This window comes from Acinonyx jubatus, chromosome A3 (genome assembly GCF_027475565.1).
Source record: "Acinonyx jubatus isolate Ajub_Pintada_27869175 chromosome A3, VMU_Ajub_asm_v1.0, whole genome shotgun sequence".
Taxonomy (NCBI): domain Eukaryota; kingdom Metazoa; phylum Chordata; class Mammalia; order Carnivora; family Felidae; genus Acinonyx; species Acinonyx jubatus.
In genome coordinates this window covers 38,656,429-38,675,773 of record NC_069388.1, presented here as the reverse complement: position 1 = coordinate 38,675,773, position 19,345 = coordinate 38,656,429, and the positions used below count along the sequence as shown (strand labels likewise).

The following is a 19,345-nucleotide window of genomic DNA, read 5'->3' as shown; positions in this document are numbered from 1 at the left end:
AATAATAAAAAGCATCTTCGAAAAATCCACACCTCACCTGTACTTGTGGTGGACAGGATGGGAAAAGAAAAAGTAAAACTATCTGTATTCACTAAAGACAGAATCTAATATACAGAATATCCTAAGGTATCCACTATAAAATTATTAGAACTAAGAAATGAGTTGAGCAAGGTTGCAGGATAAAAGGCTAATAAACAAAAGTCAATTCTATTTCTTTACAGTCACAATGAACAAACAAAAAAAAATGAAATTAACAGTTCCATTTAGAATAGCATCAAGAAGAATAGTTACTGGTAATACATTTAACAAAAGTACAAAGCTCTTACTCTGAAAACTACAAATATTGTTGAAAGAAATTAAAGAAAACCCTAATAAATGAAAACACTTCTCAGGGCACCGGGGGGGCTCAGTAGGTTAAGCATCTGACTCGATTTCAACTTGGGTCACGATCTCACAGTTCGTGGGATGGAACACTGCATGGGGCTCAACGCTGACAGCGTGTGGATCCTGCCTGGGATTCATATTCTGTGTGTGTGTGTGTCTTAAAATAAATAAACATAAAAAGAAAATACTTCTCATGTTCATAGTTTGGAAACCTTAATATTAAGACAGCAATACTCTCCAAATTGATCTAGAGATTCAATATAAAATCCCAGCTGACTTCTTTGCAGAAATTAAGAAAATTATCTGAAAATTAATATAGAAGTGGATGTTTTTAAACAAAAAGAACAAATTTGAAGGACACACACTTTCCAATTTAAACATTTACTACAAAGCCACAGTAATCAAGACTGTATGAGACTGACATGAGGACAGACATAGGTCAGTGGAATATCACTGAGAGTTTGGAATTAAACCCTCAAATTTATGGCCAGATGATTTTTGGCAAACATGCCAGGCAACTCAATGGAGAAGGAAAAGAATAATTTCTTTAGCAAATGATGGGGATGACTGGAAAGCCGCATGCAAAAAGAGTGAATTTGGATACCTACCTCACACCTAATGTAAAATGAGTCAAAGATGTAAATATAGTAACTAAAGATGTAATCTCTTAGAAGAAAACAGGCATAAATTTTTGTGACCTTCATTAGGCAATGATTTGTTAGGTATATCATTAAAAGCACAAAAAAAAAAAGAAACAGATAAACTAGACATCATCAAAATTAAGCATTTTTATGCTTCAAGGGACATCATCAAGAAACTGAAATAACAATCCACACAAAAGGAGAAAGTTTTTGCAGATCATATATCCAATAAGGTTTAGCATTCGGAATATATAAATAACTTTTACAAACTCATCAGCAAAACAGCAAACCAGTTTTTTAATGGGTGATGAATATTTGTATACAAATTTTCTGTTTGGACATCTGCTTTCATTTCTCTTGGGTATGTACCTAAGGAATTGGATAGACATTTCTCCAAAAATGATACAAAGATGACCATAAAATGCATGAAAAGATATTCAGCATCATTTGTCCTTAAGAAAATGCAAATCAAAACCACAATAAGATGCCACAATGAGGATTTAACTATAACAATAAGAGTGGGGACTGAGAGGAGCAAATGGATGACAAGGCTAGAGAGAATAGTGACATAAGAGTCCAAAGTAAGAGTGTCCCTAGAAGATGGGCATGTCCAAATGCCAGAGAGAGTATGGAAGTGAGGTAAGAGCCAACAAGGTATCACTAGATTTAACAACAGGGAAGTCTTTACCTTTCCAGGATAGTTTTATCAGAGAAGCAGGGACAAAACCTGATTTCAATTGATGGGAGTGAATAGGAAGAGAGAAAGTAGAGACAGTGATGATAATTACAGAGTTCTTTCTGTATTATGGCACTTTGCAAGGTCAGACTTGAGTCTTTAAGAGATAATTTATTGATTGCAGGTCTACAGAGACCCAGGGAAGTAGTTAGGGGACAAGACAGTTACTTTACAAGCCACGCTATAAGACCTGTGGTTCGTACCCAAAATCAGGTTTTACCCCACTCTGTTTTTTTCTTTTCCAGCCTTTATAACCCTAGATCTCCAGGCAGAACAGACAGGGCTGCGTTTTTTTCACTCACATATACCTTGCAAACTTGCGTATTGTTTTTTATACATTTTTTCACTTGATGCTCAATATACTTTGACTTCCCCTATGTAAAATTATTGAGAGAGGGAAGCTGCCATAACTATGTGATTGTTCCTGACTCTGCATTGACCTAGGGAAAGTTCTAAAAGAGTTTCTGACATTTTTTTCCCTTTTGGTAAATCCTTAATAAAAAGTAGTTCATTCTGCTGGAAAAAAATGCATAGTTTATTCCAAAGTGTGGCTTAGAAAATGGAAGTAAAATCAACAGTATTTTCTCTTTCCATACTTCCAAAACCAGCTTCTGATTTAAGGTAGTGTAAGGTATATAACTGAGGCAGAGAAAAGACATTGCCAGAACTTCTGGCTCTAAATTATCTAGGATCCAAGGTTTTCCTAATTTGTCTATCTCCTTCTAGCAGTAATTCTTCACTATCATACAAGTTCTACAGTTTAAAAAATATATGATATAAAACAAAATGAAATAGAAAGTTTATAGCATTCCCTGACACCCATGTAGCAATTCTATCCCAGTTGAAAAAGGCAAGTAGCTCATCAATCTGAAACTAATCAGAATTCAGAAAGCAATTGTCTAGCAATCATATCTAGGTCCCTGTCAGGGCCACACTAAGGCCAAGTCCTGGACGTGTTGCAGAGGATACTGAGCCTAAGCAGTACAAGCAGACTATATCTTACTGTTACATAAAGCGGCTTGCTGGGGCTCCTGGGTGGCTCAATCAGTTAAGCGTCCGACTTAGGCTCAGGTCATGATCTCATTGTCCATGAATTCAAGCCCTGTGTTGGGCTCTGTGTCGACAGCTTAGAGCCTGGAGCTTGCTTTAGATTCTGTGTCTCCCTCTCTCTCTCTGTCCCTCCCCTGCTCATGCTCTGTCTCTCTCTCAAAATTAAATACACTTGATCTTAGCCAAAAGGCCGAGAAGTGATATCTCTCAAAAATAAATAAATAAACATTTAAAAAAAAATTTTTAATGGGCTTGCTATTACCAGTGCTGTTTTAAATAACTTGTAGAATTTAGGAGTTCTGAGTTACCTTTGCTTCCTTTCAGTTCTTTTACATTATACTTCTAAACAGGGAACAAATACATTGCAAGTATCTAGAGCATCTTTCCTTGAAGAGAAGCAGGAAAGAGCACATGTGTCATGATGGGATTGCTCACTATTATAGAGAAATTTGATTACTGCGTTATGTTATAAATCAGTAAGGAAGCTGATTTCTCTTTTGTGAATTGTCTTGAAAAATATAAGGCTCTTTCTTCATAACCTAGGTTTATCTGAAAGGTTTCTACAACTCTACAATATTACTACTACTTCTACAATGACTACTACTCTTTGGAACAATTCAATAGGACAGCACTCAATGGGAGGAGGGCAGCCCTCAGCCTGAGAAGAGCTGGATGAACAGACCCTCCCCCCCCCCCCCCCACCTCATAGCTGAACCCATTAATGTCCCTGCATCAGCTTCATTTCAGGTTACTCAGGCTGCTTAGAGGAACTGCCTCCTTCTGACACTCTTCCCAATTCTATTCCATTTTCTGTGTACAAGGGCTCATGTGTCTCTCTTGTCACATACCTGCCCCAAGAATTCTGTCTGCCAGTGATAGCCCTCTACCTGCTCTTGATTGATCCTAAGATCTACTTCCCATCCATTAAGACTGCCCTCTCAAAGAATAGCAATAGCCCACTGATTACAAATCTAGTGGCCTCTCACTACTGTTGTTTCTTAACCTCTATACAACACTTGACACTTTTCTCCATCTTCTTTTCCCCCTCTACCTATGTAGAATCTTAAACTGTCTCACTGGCTTATCTTTCTCAATCCTCCCTTTAAATGTTATGCCCAAAGTTCAGAAATTGGCTCTCATATTCTATGTCTCTGCTACTCCTTCCCAAGCCCCAGCTTCTTTTACACATGTATTTGCATCCTAGACCTTCCTGCCTATCTCTAGATGTGCACATCAGCAGCATGATGATATCACCAGTAGTATATGGCCTGCAAACACCTTAAATTCAACCTCAAATTTAGCTCCTCTTCTGTATTTCTTCTCTTATTAATGGCATCAACATCCCTCCCTGCTCCCCTAGTTCTCAAGAACAAAACCTGAAAATTGTATAGTCATACAGTTATAATGCACTAAGTATCATCTAATTTAATGTTTTGTATAGATGATAGGACTGAGGCCCAGAGTAGTCAAATTGATTCTTCAGGGGCATTCTGCAAAGCCACATCTGGAGCCAGAATCTTCTAATCCTTTACCATCATAAATTCCTTTATTCCTTAAACAAATCCTGTCAACTCCATAGTGCTTCTCCCATCTATGCATTTTCATGTCTCAATTTAGGGTCTCATTTTAGTATCTTTTATCTACATGACTGCACTTCTTTTTTTTTTTATTTTTTAAATAAGTATTTATTTTTGAGAGGGAGAGACAGCATGTGAGCAGGACAGGAGCAGAGAGAGAGGGAGACACAGAATCCAAAGTAGGCTCCAGGCTCAGAGCTGTCAGCACAGAGCCTGATGTGGGACTCGAACTCACAAACTGTGAGATTATGACCTGAGCCAAAGTTGGACACTTAACTGACTGAGCACCCAGGTGCCCCTACATGACTGCACTTCTAACTCTCCTCTTATTTACAATACAGTACTTCCAGAAATAATATTCCTAAACCCCAGACTTGGTCATAATTTTCAAGCACCTACTTTATGCCAAATAAAATCCCAGTGTCTTGTCTAGCAGTCAAAATCCTATGCAATTAGATCCTGACTTCCTTTCTTTTTTGTCTCTGCTACACACATATTTTATTTCAACTAATTTAACTAATTTAAACTAGTAGCTACTCAGTATACCACCTAACTCTCTCACTTTGATGTCTTTCTCAATCTTTTCTGCAGTTGAATGGTTCACAAAGCTGGCCCGACTGCAGGAATGGACTGTCATTCCATTTTCTTCCCATCACCACCAGAAATCTACAGCATAACATCCTACTCATCTTTTAAGGTCCATTTCAAGTTCTACTTCCTCCCCACCTTAAAAAAAAAAAAAAAACTTTCCCAAGCCCTTCCTCATAGTACATGCACCTTTCTCATGCATCACAGTCTCATAATTGAGTTAGTTTTTAACTTCCTCATCAGGTTCTCAACAATTTTTTAAATTAGCACTTGTAACACTTTAAAATTTTTATAACACATTCCCAAAACCTGTGGAGTAGGTCATGCAGATATTTTTATGTCTACTATTCGAGATTTACAGATTTTCAAAACCCTGCAATACAGAGTTTACTAAAACAGGAATTGTACAGTAGGAATCACATTTTCTCTTGTTTTTACTCTGTATCACCTGTTTGTTATTTCTAAGTCTGTATTCTCCAAAGTGGACTGCTCTGAGTTTTTGCCTCATAATCATATTTACTTACCTCAGGCTGTTTCGACATATTGCCAAGCAGCCAGATGAAAAATAAAATATTCAATTCATCATTCAAACATTTTAAAATGTAGTGTACATACGTTTGCTGCTGTATAGAACAAACAGCTAGGTGACTGATTGAGTTACTTGCTTTTCAACCAGTTGTTCTGGCAGTATGATGATTATATAAACTCTAACAGTGGCATTTAATCATTTTTCACTGATTTTATATTTTACTGGCATCTGAAATTTATTTACTGTAGCCATCAAATTTTATTTCTGTAGTTCATCAACCAATGAGATAGAGTAGACAAGAAAAACCGGTTTCTTAAGACTTCTGTAAGTCTGCCTCACAGAGGTAGCACCAAGATTACAGTGCTGGACTTGAAGAGAATATTCTCACTTTGGAAAAAGTGTATACCCTGAAGCTTCCCTGATAGAACATAGTCTTCGAAAACAATTCATAGTCTCTGGAAAACAAGTAGGAATGCCCTTAATGAAAAAGAAATTATGAATAACCTAAAAGACAAAATAAAAGATAGAATGGATTAAAAGTAGAAACTTTTACCCAAAAATGTACAAAAGAGAATATGGTTAGAAATGACATACAAGTGGGTTCAGGAAAAAGGAAAGGATCCTTGGGGCAAAAAGAGAGGATTGTTGGTTGGAAACAATAGCAGCTGCAGCCTAGCAGTCTGACTCCTACCCTCCTCATGACCACCACCTCCATATGCAAAGGAGACAGCAGAATTTTCATTTCTAGTAATGAAAGGCTAGGTGACCAGGCTATTTGGTCCAACCATCCCACTGAAAAAAAAAAAATTGTGCATAAAATATACAAGCTTCTTAAATGCATCAGAGTTGAGAAGATGGTAAAGAACTACCAGATAAAAAAATCTAAGGAATTGCTAGAATCAAGAGAAGTAAGCACAAGAGCACCTCAGCAGGGCCGGGACTTGCCTCACCTTGGTCCCAGTCCTGTGCCTGAACATCAAAGCCGCTGTTAGCCTAAGCCAGGCAAATGTGGCCTTTGGTTTTTGTGGCCTCACAAAGCAAGGAGAACAGAATCTGACTCTCAGGATCTTTCCAAGGTGAGGAGTCTAATAGGAGACCTTTTCAACATCCACCAAGGACCATAAAGTACTGTACTCTTGTGATAAGGGCAGACCAGAAGTAAACCCACCCCTCCCAAGTCCAGGGGTCTGCAGAAACTTAACACCTAGCAAAACACAGAGTAAAGTAAGAGGGAAAAAAATACATTCCTGAGAAGTTATGGTCACAGACCAGCTCCATTGGAGATTTACAGCTTGGGTAATCCCAGGCACCCTGAGCCTAGAACTCAATCTAAGATTGTCCTGTGCTTGTACTGCCCTGGCAAAATCAAATTCATGTTCTCTCCATTGGAAAGCAACTTCATTTTAGGTCTTAATCCACTGAGATAAAGTTTTCAGTATATAGTAAAAATAAATTCAGTACACAAGGAGACAAAGCATGAGGTTTGGGGTGGCATTTTGGCAGTGATGTAATGTCTGCTGCAAATGGCTAATGATACTGAGGGAGCACCTATTCCCAGATGACTAGGTCCTGTCTGACACATCCTGATAGCATCTCCTCCAACACCCATAAGGTAACTGGTGACAGGCTGAGGTGATTGTTATAGCATTCAGAGACAGGTTAAGAGGGAAAATCCAAGTCCAACATGAGGAAAAGTAACCACATAAAAGCATCAGCCTACACACACACACTATAATACCTGAGGAAACAGAACAAGTAGAGGAAATCGTTGCAGTCTTCAGAACATTAAAATGATTATCATGAAATTTAGAGATGATATTGTATCCATGAAAGAAGAACATGCCTTAATGAAAGAAAAAAGATGAGCTATTTTGGTATTGAAATATATGATAATAAAAATAAAAACCTCAAGGCTGAATGCCAAAATTGACAGAGCTGAATAGCAACCCAGAAGCTCAAAAATGAAACAGAGAAATTCTTTTATAAACACAATGAAAATGGACAAAAGAGATGATGTGTATGAAATAAAGGTTCAAGAACATGGAGGATCCATCTAAAAGTTACAAATTCACATAATGGGATCTCCAAAAAGAGAAAATAGAAGAACTGAGAGGAAGAAATAAAGAAATTAAATAAAACTCCCCAGATCTTAAAAAAACCTTTTTTAGAGTTTTTAGATTAAGTTCCACTGAGTGCCAAGGAGGAAGATTGAGACAAGACCCACTCCTAGAAAATAATGGTAAATGTTTAGTACTTTATGGATAATCAGAACATTGTAAAGCTTCTTTTGTTTTTAATTTTTTTAACGTTTTTATTTTTGAGACAGAGAGAGACAGAGCATGAACGGGGGAGGGGCAGAGAGAGAGGGAGACACAGAATCGGAAGCAGGCTTCAGGCTCTGAGCCATCAGCCCAGAGCCCTACGCAGGGCTCGAACTCACGTACCGCGAGATCGTGACCTGAGCTGAAGTCAGACGCTTAACCGACTGAGCCACCCAGGCGCCCCTGTAAAGATTCTAAAGAGAAAAAATACATTATTTACAAGGTGAAAAGCAGCATGTTGACTTCAAATTCATTAGTAACATTGGGTACAAAAAGATACTGGAGAAATATTTTCTAAGTACTGAGGTAAAATGATTTTGCATCTAGAATTACATAACCTGACAAACTGTAAAGTGTAATGGCAAAATAAGACATCTTTATACATGAATGGATTCAGAAAATTTATCACCCACAAATCCTAGCTAAATATTGACTAGAAGATGTGCTCCAGGAAAATAAAGCATGAATTTAAGAGGAATGCTAAAAATCAATGGTAACCAAAGAAACCTTTCAGACATGATACAGCTTAGTAAATGTTCGTTTTAATTTTAAAAAATATAACAATCAAATTCATTTTTAAAAATCTCTTTCACAAGGCAAACCCTCTTACACCGTTGGGTGGGTTGCAAACTGGTGTAGCCACTCTGGAAAACAGTATGGAGGTTCCTCAATAAGTTAAAAATAGAACTACCCTACCATCCAGAAATTGCCAGAAATTGCATTACTAGGTATTTACCCAAGGGATTAAAATACTGATTCAAAGGTATACATGCACCCAATGTTTATAGCAGCATTATCAACAATAGCCAAATTATGGAAAGAGCCCAAATGCCCGCCAACTGATGAATGGATAAAGAAATTGTATATACATATACATGTGTGTGTGTGCATGTGTGTGTGTATAATGGAATATTCCTCAGCCATAAAAAATAATGAACTCTTGCTATTTGCAACAATGTGGATGGATCTAGGGAGTATTATGCTAAGAGAAATAAGTCAGACAGAGAAAGAAAATACCATATGATTTCACACATGTGGAATTTAAGAAACAAAATAGATGAACATGGGGCAGGGCAGGGGGGCAAAGACGCAAAACAGTAAACAAACTCAACTATAGAGAATAAACTGAGGGTTACTGGAGGGGAGGTAGGTGGTGGGATGGATAAATGGGTGATGGCTATTAAAGAGGGCACTTGTGATGAGCACTGGGTATTGTATGTAAGCGATGAGTAACTAAAATCTACACCTCAAACTAATATTACACTGTATGCTAACTAACTGGAATTTAAATTAAAACTTGGTGGGGGGGGGATGTCCCTTTCACAAGAGTGACAGAAGTTTAAAAATAGCTGGGAATAAATTTAATAAAAATTAGACAAGGCATATATGAGTAATAAAAATGAAAATTTGCTGAAGAGCATTAAACAGAAAATTGAATAAATCAAGTCTATACACCTGAATGAATCTCAGTATTATAAATATGCCAGGTCTTTGTAAATTAACAGGTAAATCCAGTGCAATCCCAGTGAAAATATCAATACATTTTTTTAAATGAATCTGACAACCTTATTCTAATACTCATCTAGAGAGGAAATGAGAAAATATATACTAAAATTCCCAAGACAAGTTTTTAAAAGAGGAACAAGGGTATGTGTGCATATGTGCACTTGTATCTGCACAGAGAAGTTCTTGCTCAACCAAATAGTGAAGTATGCAATTATAAACTACAGTAAATAGTGTATTACCAGAATAATAGGCAAATACATCAAGAAAATAGAGCAGAGAGTTTAAAAATGAAACAATGTACAAATGAGAAATTCTTACCAAAAGGTTTCTTAGTACACTGGATAAAAGATGGACTGTAAGGGGCGCCTGGGTGGCGCAGTCGGTTAAGCGTCCGACTTCAGCCAGGTCACGATCTCGCGGTCCGTGAGTTCGAGCCCCGCGTCGGGCTCTGGGCTGAGGGCTCAGAGCCTGGAGCCTGTTTCCGATTCTGTGTCTCCCTCTCTCTCTGCCCCTCCCCCCGTTCATGCTCTGTCTCTCTCTGTCCCAAAAATAAATAAACGTTGAAAAAAAAATTAAAAAAAAAAAAAAGATGGACTGTAATGAATGTTATTGTCAAATTGTCTATTCATTAGTAAAAGCCAGGTTCCGCTTCATGCCAGTCAAAAAAAACTGATTCCAGATTGATCAGAAACATAAACAGGAATAGGAAAACTATAAAAATGGCTGAAGGGAATGCAGGAAAATGTACATTCAAATGATTAGTAAGGCCTTGAACAAGACACGCGTGCATGCACACATACACACACGTTACACAAAGGTTATAGGTGAAGAAAAGATTGATAGTTTTGACTGCATTTGAATTTAAAACAACTGTGCTGCAAAGGATACCATAAATAGTTAAAAGGCTACTAACAGACTTAAAAATATATCTATAACATAAACACCAATCAAATAATATCCAGAATATATTTTAAGACTCCTAAAGATATTTTCTTAAAAAGCTTAATAGAAAGATGGGGAAAATATCTAACAGTCTGTTCCTTGGAGAGGAAAATACAAATGCCCCTAAATGTGATCTTGCTGGTAATCTGTAAATGGAAATTAACAATGAAATATCAGTTTATCCCAATACATTTGCAAAAATAAGTGTTGGTTAGGTTGAGGAAAGATTTATATCCTGATATGCCATGTGTGGAAGTATAAGTTAGAGTGGCTCTTCTGGGAATGGCAGAAATTCTTCTAGAAAAAGGAGTGAGATAGAATCAGGGAGAATTCAGTTGAGCTATTATGGAACCAGAGATCTGCCAATGTATACTGGACTCTGTCCATGCCTTTTACATTTTTTTTGTTCTTCCTTGGGATTATTAACTCTATTTTGAAAATTCCAATGTGTTTTAGATATGGTAAGAGTAACCACAGGAAAGGAGTTTGAAGGGAAAGGTGTTTGCAGTGGCTACGTGAGAAAAAGCCAAAGAGAAGGTAAAATCCAGTAGGAGATTCTTCTCCCAGTGTTTACCCTATATAGTTTCTTAATTTTATTTCAGTAAGGGAAGTGATTTTCTCACAGATGTTGATAACATTTGCTTTTAAAAGGTAGGCCTTTGGATAAAATTAACAACCCAAGAAACAACAGATGCTGGCGAGGATGTGGAGAAATGGAAACCCTCTTGCACTATTGGTGGGAATGCAAACTGGTGCAGCCACTCTGGAAAACAGTGTGGAGATTCCTCAAAAAATTAAAAATAGAACTACCCTATGACCCAATAGCACTACTAGGAATTTAGCCAAAGGATACAGGAGTGCTGATTCATAGGGGCACTTGTACCCCAATGTTTATAGCAGCACTTTCAACAATAGCCAAATTATAGAAAGAGCCTGAATGTCCATCAACCGACGAATGGATAAAGAAGATGTGGTTTTTATATACAATGGAATACTACTTGGCAATGAGAAAGAATGAAATCATGCCATTTGCAGCAATGTGGATGGAACTGGAAGGTATTATGCTAAGTAAAATAAGTCAGAGAAAGAGAGATATCATATGTTTCACTCTTATGTGCATCTTGAGAAACTTAACAGAACACCATGGGGGAAGGGAAGGGGGAAAAATAGTTACAGAGAGGGAGGGAGGCAAACCATAAGAGACTCTTAAATACAGAGAACAAACTGAGGATTGATGGGGAGGTGGGGGGGAGGGGAAAATGGGATGGGCATAAGGAGGGTACTTGTCGTGATGAGCACTGGGTGTTATATGTAAGTAATGAACCATAGGAATCTACCCCCAAAACCAAGAGCACACTTTACACACTGTATGTTAACTAATTTGAGAATAAATTATATAAATATATATATATATATATACACACACACACACATATATATGTATGTATGTATGTATTTAAAAAAAGGTAGGCCTTTGGAGAAGAGAGAGGAACTGACATTTATTATTCAGCCACCGTGTATTTAATAAACACCAAACACTACACTTTAGTTCTCTGTCTTGAACAAACTGAGGGTTGATGGGGGATGTGGGAGAGAGGAAAGTGGGTGATTGGCATTGAGGAGGGCGCTTATTGGGATGAGCACTGGGTGTTGTATGGAAACCATTTGACAATAAATTATATTAAATAAGTAAATAAATTGGGACACTTAAAAAATAATAATAATAATTCTACTCTGTCTTCATATCTACTCCAGAGATAGGTACAGTACTGAAGCTCAGAGCAGTTAAATAACTTATCCAAGGTCACATGGCTAAGTAAGGAGATAATGAAATGTTATTTCTGAACATCAGTGTTGATGATGTCCAAAACTATCTCACAAACCAAAAATAATAAATGACCTAAAATTATATCTGGTAATTTTGAATTTTTAATAGATAACTTTTAGTCCATTCAATAGGAATTGTTAAATTTACAGAAAGTGAAGCAGAAAACTTTCAAATAGTAGTCAGGAGCTAGTGAAACAGATTATTTGTATTTAAAAAATACTTGTAAATGTGGAGTTAAATCTGACTAGAGGAAACTGGAAGTCAACATAGGGAGTTAGTGTTTATACAGTAAGCTACAGGGACTTGTGGGTTTTTAAGCAGATGTGTGCCTTGCTGGAAACAGTACTCAAGGAAAATTATTCTGAGGGTAGATGTAAATTGGATTAAAATTAGAGCAATCATGATTAAATCTGTTAGGAGGCTGTTGTAAGAATGTAGTCATGAAATGATGACGGTCTGATTTATGCTAGGCTTTCCACAGGAAACTGAAAACTCACCCCTACAGAAATCCCTTTGACAGAAATTTTCTCTGGATGTTTGTAGGTACAAACCCTCACTCTTCTTACTCCTACGTCTCCCCAGTTGTGTACCCATTTCTGGTGACTTAGACACATCTACGCACTGCTATCCCTGGTTTCACCTGCTCCCATGTTACTAGTCCCAGGTTTTGGAACCATCCTTGTTGCCAGGTTTGTCTCTTATCACTTGTCTCACCTCTGCCGTCCTGGATTCCTTCTGTGGATTTTCCTATGACTTGTGTTATTCTGCTTTCCAGTCATTACAGTTTAATTCCCAGGCTTTTACTTCTTAAGTGGCTGCCTGTTCTGGAATCAGTGTATTATCCTTTTGTAGTTCCTGACCTTCTGCACTCTGCATCTGTCCACTCCAAAGTCCTTGCTAACCCAGCTCAACTCTTAGGTCATGCCAAAGAGAAGAGGTGAGGACTGGCATTGAGAAATACACAATCATTAGCAGATATAAAACCAAAGAGGATATCTAAAATAGGGGTTTGAAAGGAAAAAGGATATCCAGGATAGTTTAAAGTCACAGAAGCCAGTGTACGACACAGAGTCTGAAAGATAGGTCAGAAAAGAACCAATAGTTAGTATTTTTTATACTATTATTACATGTAATGGTCAAAGAAGCTAAGGCATAAAGCACCATTTTAGAGAACTAGGACAGTAGAATCAATAAAATACTTCTGTTTAGTTCCATTTGTTGGAACTAATGTTGTCCAATGTTGTCTGCACAAACCAGCAAACATTTTATTTGCCTATAACTTCCCAGGCAGATTCCCTCATAGAGTACAGAGGTGGTTTTTTTTGTGTGTTTTGGGGAGTTTTTTGGTTGTTGTGGTGGTGGTTTCTTTTTCTTTTCTTTCTTTCTTTTTTTTTTTCAGAATCTTAGTCACGTTAATCAGTGTCCATTAAAAGGAAGATAAACTATGTCTTGGAAAGAAAGGACATTGGCCATGCTGGGGAAATAAATGATAAAACCAGGAGTTAATGTATATCAAGCCTTTCATGAGAAAGTGGATCTGAAAAGAATTTTCATCAAGACAATAAATATCCCTGGATATTATTTTCTTCTAATCCTTTTCTCAACACTATGAGTATATTATATATTATTTATTTGGGCATTATTTATTGGTCTAATGTAGCTTTTGAGAATTGAGAATTCTATGCAAGGAGTCCTAGTAGGCTGAAGAAACAGACAGCTTTCAGTCATCAACTGCTGCATAACAACCCAAAACTTAGTGGTTTGAAGTAACAATGATTTATTGTTTCTCATAATTCTCTGTGCTGCAACTATGCCAAAACTATGCTATACTAGACACTGCTTCTAAAAAAGGGGAATGAGGGGTGCCTGGCTGGCACAGTTGGAGAAGCATGCAATCTTGATCTCAGGGTTATGAGTTTGAGCCCCATGTTGGATGCAGAGATTACTTAAATAAATAAAACTTTAAAAAATAGTAAAAATAGAAATTAAAGGGGGAATGAGGCACCTGGGTGGCTGTTGGTTAAGCGTCCGACTTCGGCTCAGGTTATGATCTCAGAGTTCACAAGTTTGAGCCCCCCTTGGGCTCAGTGTTGACAGCTCAGAGCCTGGAGCCTGCTTTAGATGCTCGCTCGCTCTCTCTCTCTCTCTCTCTCTCTCTCTCTCTGTCCCTCCCTTGCTCATACTCTGTCTCTGTCTCTCAAAAATAAATAAACATTTAAAAAAAAAGGATGGGGGAATGAGATATGTACAACAGCCACTGGTCCATGGCAATTTGGAAATCCAGCCAGGTGCACATGTTGGCAGGTTTCTCTGCCCCAGGGGTAGGCAGTGTTCCTTGATGAAGGCCCTGGACTACTCTCTATTATTTTCCTTGGATCTTGGCAACACCCTGTGCGTTCCTGGTTCTGCCCTCTGATGTCAGTATTCAGATAGAGGGAAGTGATGAAACAGTGGGACAGGTCTCCAGCAATCACCAATGTTCCCCAATTGATATGTAAAAACCTGCTAGAAAGTTTTGTGAAAGATATTGTTTGTAGCAGCATTGTTCCCCAGTAGCCCATCAAAACTTTGTTTTCTTTAGGTGAAAACCTAAAAGTCTGAAATTTAGAAAAGAAACATATTTTTGTTGTTGTTGTGCATCTTATGCTGGAAATAATGACCAGCTACCTTTATATTCTTTTTATCTTTTAAGCTATTAAATAGTTTGTTCCTTCAGTTAGATTCTTACACCTCCTCCCATCTCACTAATTCTTTTATCCACATTTTTATGTATACTTATCCTACCTTTGATAATTGCTTTTAGCCCTGTAATTTTCATGTTAATATGTGACCAGTGACAGCTTGATTTTCTGGTCCAGTGTATAATACAAACGTTATTCCACTTAATATCCATAATTTTCTCCTCTTGCTCTAATACACATGACACTTTGTACTTCTTGTTCTATGTCTGTATATTCTGTGCATCCTAACTCTAATTTTATTCTGTGTACCTTGGGGAATATAACAATGGGAATAGATCAAATCACATTGCTTTTCCCAGTTTACTTTTTCTAGTCATGATAATGGAGATTAAAAATTGTTCCATATTTACTGTAGCTATAATATCAGTCACGTTGTCTGATGTCTAATACACAAATATAGTTACGCTAAGTAATTTGTGGTTTTTTATTAAATGTTTTTAATGTTTATTTATTTTTTAGAGAGACAGAGACAGAATGCAAGTGGGTTAGGGGCAGAGAGAGAGGGAGACACAGAATCCGAAGCAGGCTCCAGGCTCTGAGCTGTTAGCACAGGGCCCGACGCGGGACTCAAACTCACGAGCTGTAAGATCATGACCTGAGCCAAAGTTGGACACTCAACTGACTGAGCCACCCAGGCACCCCATAAGTAATTTGTTTTGAAGAAAATACCTTAATTGAGAGAAAAGTCACATTATAGGCACAGCATTAATAAATTCTGATAACATATTAAGTCTCTATTAATGTTTTATTTTCTGTGATCCTTTTAAAGTACTAATTCACGTATATTATTATTTTGAAGGCATCTTCAGTCCTTTAAGGAAGTAGGTCTTCTTATAATAGTCATAATTATATATGTGACTGAATATATATATGTATATGTACTGAATATGTATTAAGTATATGCTAAATACTTTACATAGATTATCTTATTAGATTACCATAACAAATTACTTAAATTGATTCGAAATCAGGACTGGCATACAGGCCTGTTCAACTCAAAGCCCATATGGTGGACCATGATGCTATGTTGCCCGATAATGAGTATCAATGGCCCCAAAATGATCACTTGGCAACATTGGGATAAAGGAAGTTTAATTTATAATAACATTCTTATTCTGGCATAATTTACTTTACACCCTGAACCTGAAGAGCAATCCTAATGTATCTAATGTATATAATTTGATGAAATATATTTCTTTAAAAATTTTCCATATGTTTCACCATGAAGTTGTTGAATATTTATTGAGAATTTTCCAATTGTTTCTCCAGTTTGACAGAGGACTAAATATTGAACAACCTGGAATCAGTTTCTACAAGGTCTGTCTTACAAACAGAAAAGACAGATTTTTGAGATCAAATACTAAAGTTCATCAGTGAGAGAAAGAATAAAACATATCAAATTAATAAATACAATGTCAGAGGTAACACTAGAACATTCATAATCTGCTCTAAAAAGTACAAGCTCACAATTTTTGGAAAAATAAAATTCCAACTATCCATATTTGTCTTGAGTCAAATTCTTCAGTCTATAAAGTGAATGTATCACACACTTCAAGAAATATGTAGGGTCATTTTTACAATGCATCAAATAATTGTTTTAGTAATTGAAAATTATCAGTCTTACTAATGTAGTAGACAGGACATTATGTGATACCCTGTTATATCAGGTTTTCAAAGACTTATTTTTCTGAAGCGGTAAGTTCAGAAACTTCAAGTATAAGCAAAAATGAAATATACCAAGGACTATATATGTATTCTATATGGTGTATATATATTCTATTCTTTATAAAAAAGATTTGTTAAAAATGCTTGTGAAAATTATTTTCTCAGATTTCAAAGCCTGATATAATACTAGGCTACATTTCTCAGATATTTATATCATTCAACTATATTAATATTTAGTATCTCTCTGACATATGAATGCATATGTAAGTATATAAAAGATTGTATTCCTTCTATGTTTTAATATTCTTTATTAATAGATGACATTTACTTACATGGACACATTTTAATTAAGTTCTAGCTCAGAAAGTTTTCTGCTTTGTGATTAGTCTATTATTTGTCTAACTCTTTTATATTAACTCAATTTCAGGATGTCGATTAAAGTATTTAGATTGTCTCTGGTGGAAAGTTATATCTTTAAAAATTATCAGTGAAGGAATTGTTTTGTACCACAATGCTGGTAACTTTAAATTTAAATTATTTTCCACTATTATTCTTAGAGTTCTAAAAGTTATCTAGAAACTTTTTCAGTAAGAAATTATTTAGTGAAATTTTAGGGGCACCTGGGTGGTTCAGTTGGTTAAGTGTCTGACTCTTGGTTTCAGCTCAGGTCATGATCTCACAGTTCATGAGATCGAGCCCTGTGTTGGGGCTCTCTCTCCTTTTCTCTCTGCCCTTCCCACTCATACACACTCTCTCCCTCTCTCTCAAAATAAATAAACTTTTCTAAGAAAAGAATTATTTATTGATATTTTTTAAAAGAAAATATTTTTAATTTTATAAAAATATTTTGTATATTGCAGATATCGAAGCAGAAAAGCATAATAAAAAGCAAAAGGAAAGAAATGTCACCACACAGGTAGTTATTTTGCTAAACCATTATATTTCTCCAGTACAAAATTTAGGCTGTACGCACTATAAGTAGTATTTACTCAGCATGCTCAGAATTTCTTAACCAAGTAATTATTAGCTGTTGTTTCTGTTCTTTTTTTTCCCATTCTCAGTCAGTGCTTTTTGTTTATTCACTCAACAAATATGTATTCATTCTACAGTGAGAAGATAAGACTTCCTGAGCCTTCTCTTAGGACTTGTCTGAGGTCCTAAATATTAAGACAAAAAGACAGAGACCAGTCTGGCTTATGGTCACAGATGCTTATTAAACTTTATTAACGTCATGATTTCTTCTGACATCTGGAAGTAGGGGATTCAACATTTTCAGTCTATTCTCAGTCTAGCAACCAACATAATCCTATAAATGTAACTCCTTTTAAGTTGCTCCTTTACTTGAAACCCTTTCTTGGCATCCCATCTCACACTGTAAAACCAGCGTCTTGCCTATTAGGCTCTGTGGTCTGGCCCCACTATTTTTTCTCTCACATCATCTCCTACTACTGTCTTCTTTACATCATTCTGGACACACTGGGCTCTGTGCTATTCCTCAGAAACTCCTAGCCATGGACCCACCGTTCTGCTCTTTCTGCCTAGAACATCCTGGAACTCAGATAACCATGTGGCTCCTTGCCCTCACCTTCTTCGGGTCTTTTGCTCAGATGTCATCTTTTCGGAGGGTCCTTCCCTGACTATTCTGTACATTTGCAAATCACACTATTTAAAATTGCAAGCCCCATCACAACACCTTCTGTCTCCCTTCCCTGCTACATCTTCCCTCTCAGAATTATCACTGTGTAACATCATATTTTGCTATGTTTGTTCTTATTCTCCCTCCACTAGAATATAAATTCCATGGGAGCAGGGTGTTTTGTCTATATTGTTCACTGCTATTATCCCAGCAACTAGAACAGTGCCTGGCACATAGCAGGCATTAAATAAATGTTTATTGAATAAATGAATAAATCTTAAATCTTGATTAAAGGAGGAAAGTTTGAAAAAATGTTTGTATAAATTAAAAATTCCTCTCTACATCGTAACATTTTCTAAATTCCTCCAAATTTAGCTCCTCCCCATTACCATAACCAAAACATCCCATAATCATCAGTGGGATTATTATCTGCAGAAATAGAAGTGACCTTGGCATAAGCTCACAGTTTGTCCTTAGGCAGGTGGAAAGTAAAAAGACACCAATTCCTCAGGTCATCTGACTTTCCCTTGTGGGCTCTTGATATCTTGTGATATGCAGTGCCTGCCCAATGACAAATGAAAGTGCCCTTTGTAATTAAGGAGTTTCTGGAGACCAAGGATGTTTATCAGGCCCATAAGTATCCTCCCCAATGCCAGCATTAGTAGTTGAGGCATAATAGTAAAAATAGAAAGGACCCCAGCTCTACCCTTGTATAGCCAAGCAAAAAAGACATAAACTCTACTAAAAGATCTCAAAATATTGAAAAAACAAAATCAATGTCTTGATGTCAAAGATGAGAAAACATGCCAGGGTAGACTATTTGTATATCTCACCCACTTCCAATGGAGTATCTGTGTTTTGTTTTGTTTTGTTTTGTTTTGTTTTGTTTTGTTTTAATTTCCTTGGTACCAGCCTCATAGAGCACAGACAGCAGAAGTGAAAATAACAAGGACTTTAAATCTCTCTAATGCAAAGTTCCTTACACACATGCTACAATACAGCCAGAGTAAAGTAATTTCAGTTCACTAAATCTTTTCTAGTGCAATGCTTTGCATGTGGCATGTACAGTAAGGGTTTACAGAGATAATTAATATACTACTACCATCTCCCGAAGACTTTGGTTTTAAAATGGGTGGATTCTCCATTCCCTGGACTCTTTCTTTCTTTCTGATCACCTATCTTGGGGTCATTCTCCTCCAAA

At 36.8% G+C, this 19,345-nt stretch overlaps 1 protein-coding gene across 10 annotated transcripts in view; it reads left to right on the top strand.

Annotated features, from left to right (window-relative positions):
• The window catches only part of SEL1L2 (SEL1L2 adaptor subunit of ERAD E3 ubiquitin ligase), a 121,734-nt gene that overhangs the window by 7,505 nt on the left and 94,884 nt on the right, over window positions 1-19,345 (top strand). For 7 of the 10 annotated variants that reach the window (XM_053201340.1, XM_053201339.1, XM_053201342.1 and 4 more), the window contains exon 2: window positions 17,369-17,424. The exons of 2 other annotated variants lie outside the window; for them this stretch is intronic. Coding sequence is in view for 4 of the 8 variants with exons in the window: in XM_053201338.1 (XP_053057313.1) it covers window positions 17,369-17,424 (56 nt within the window). In the remaining 4 variants the exon portion in view is untranslated. Of the gene's footprint in view, window positions 1-16,935; window positions 17,026-17,368; window positions 17,425-19,345 lie in introns of those variants that run through there. One more of the 10 variants, XM_053201344.1, reaches the window with a different exon arrangement.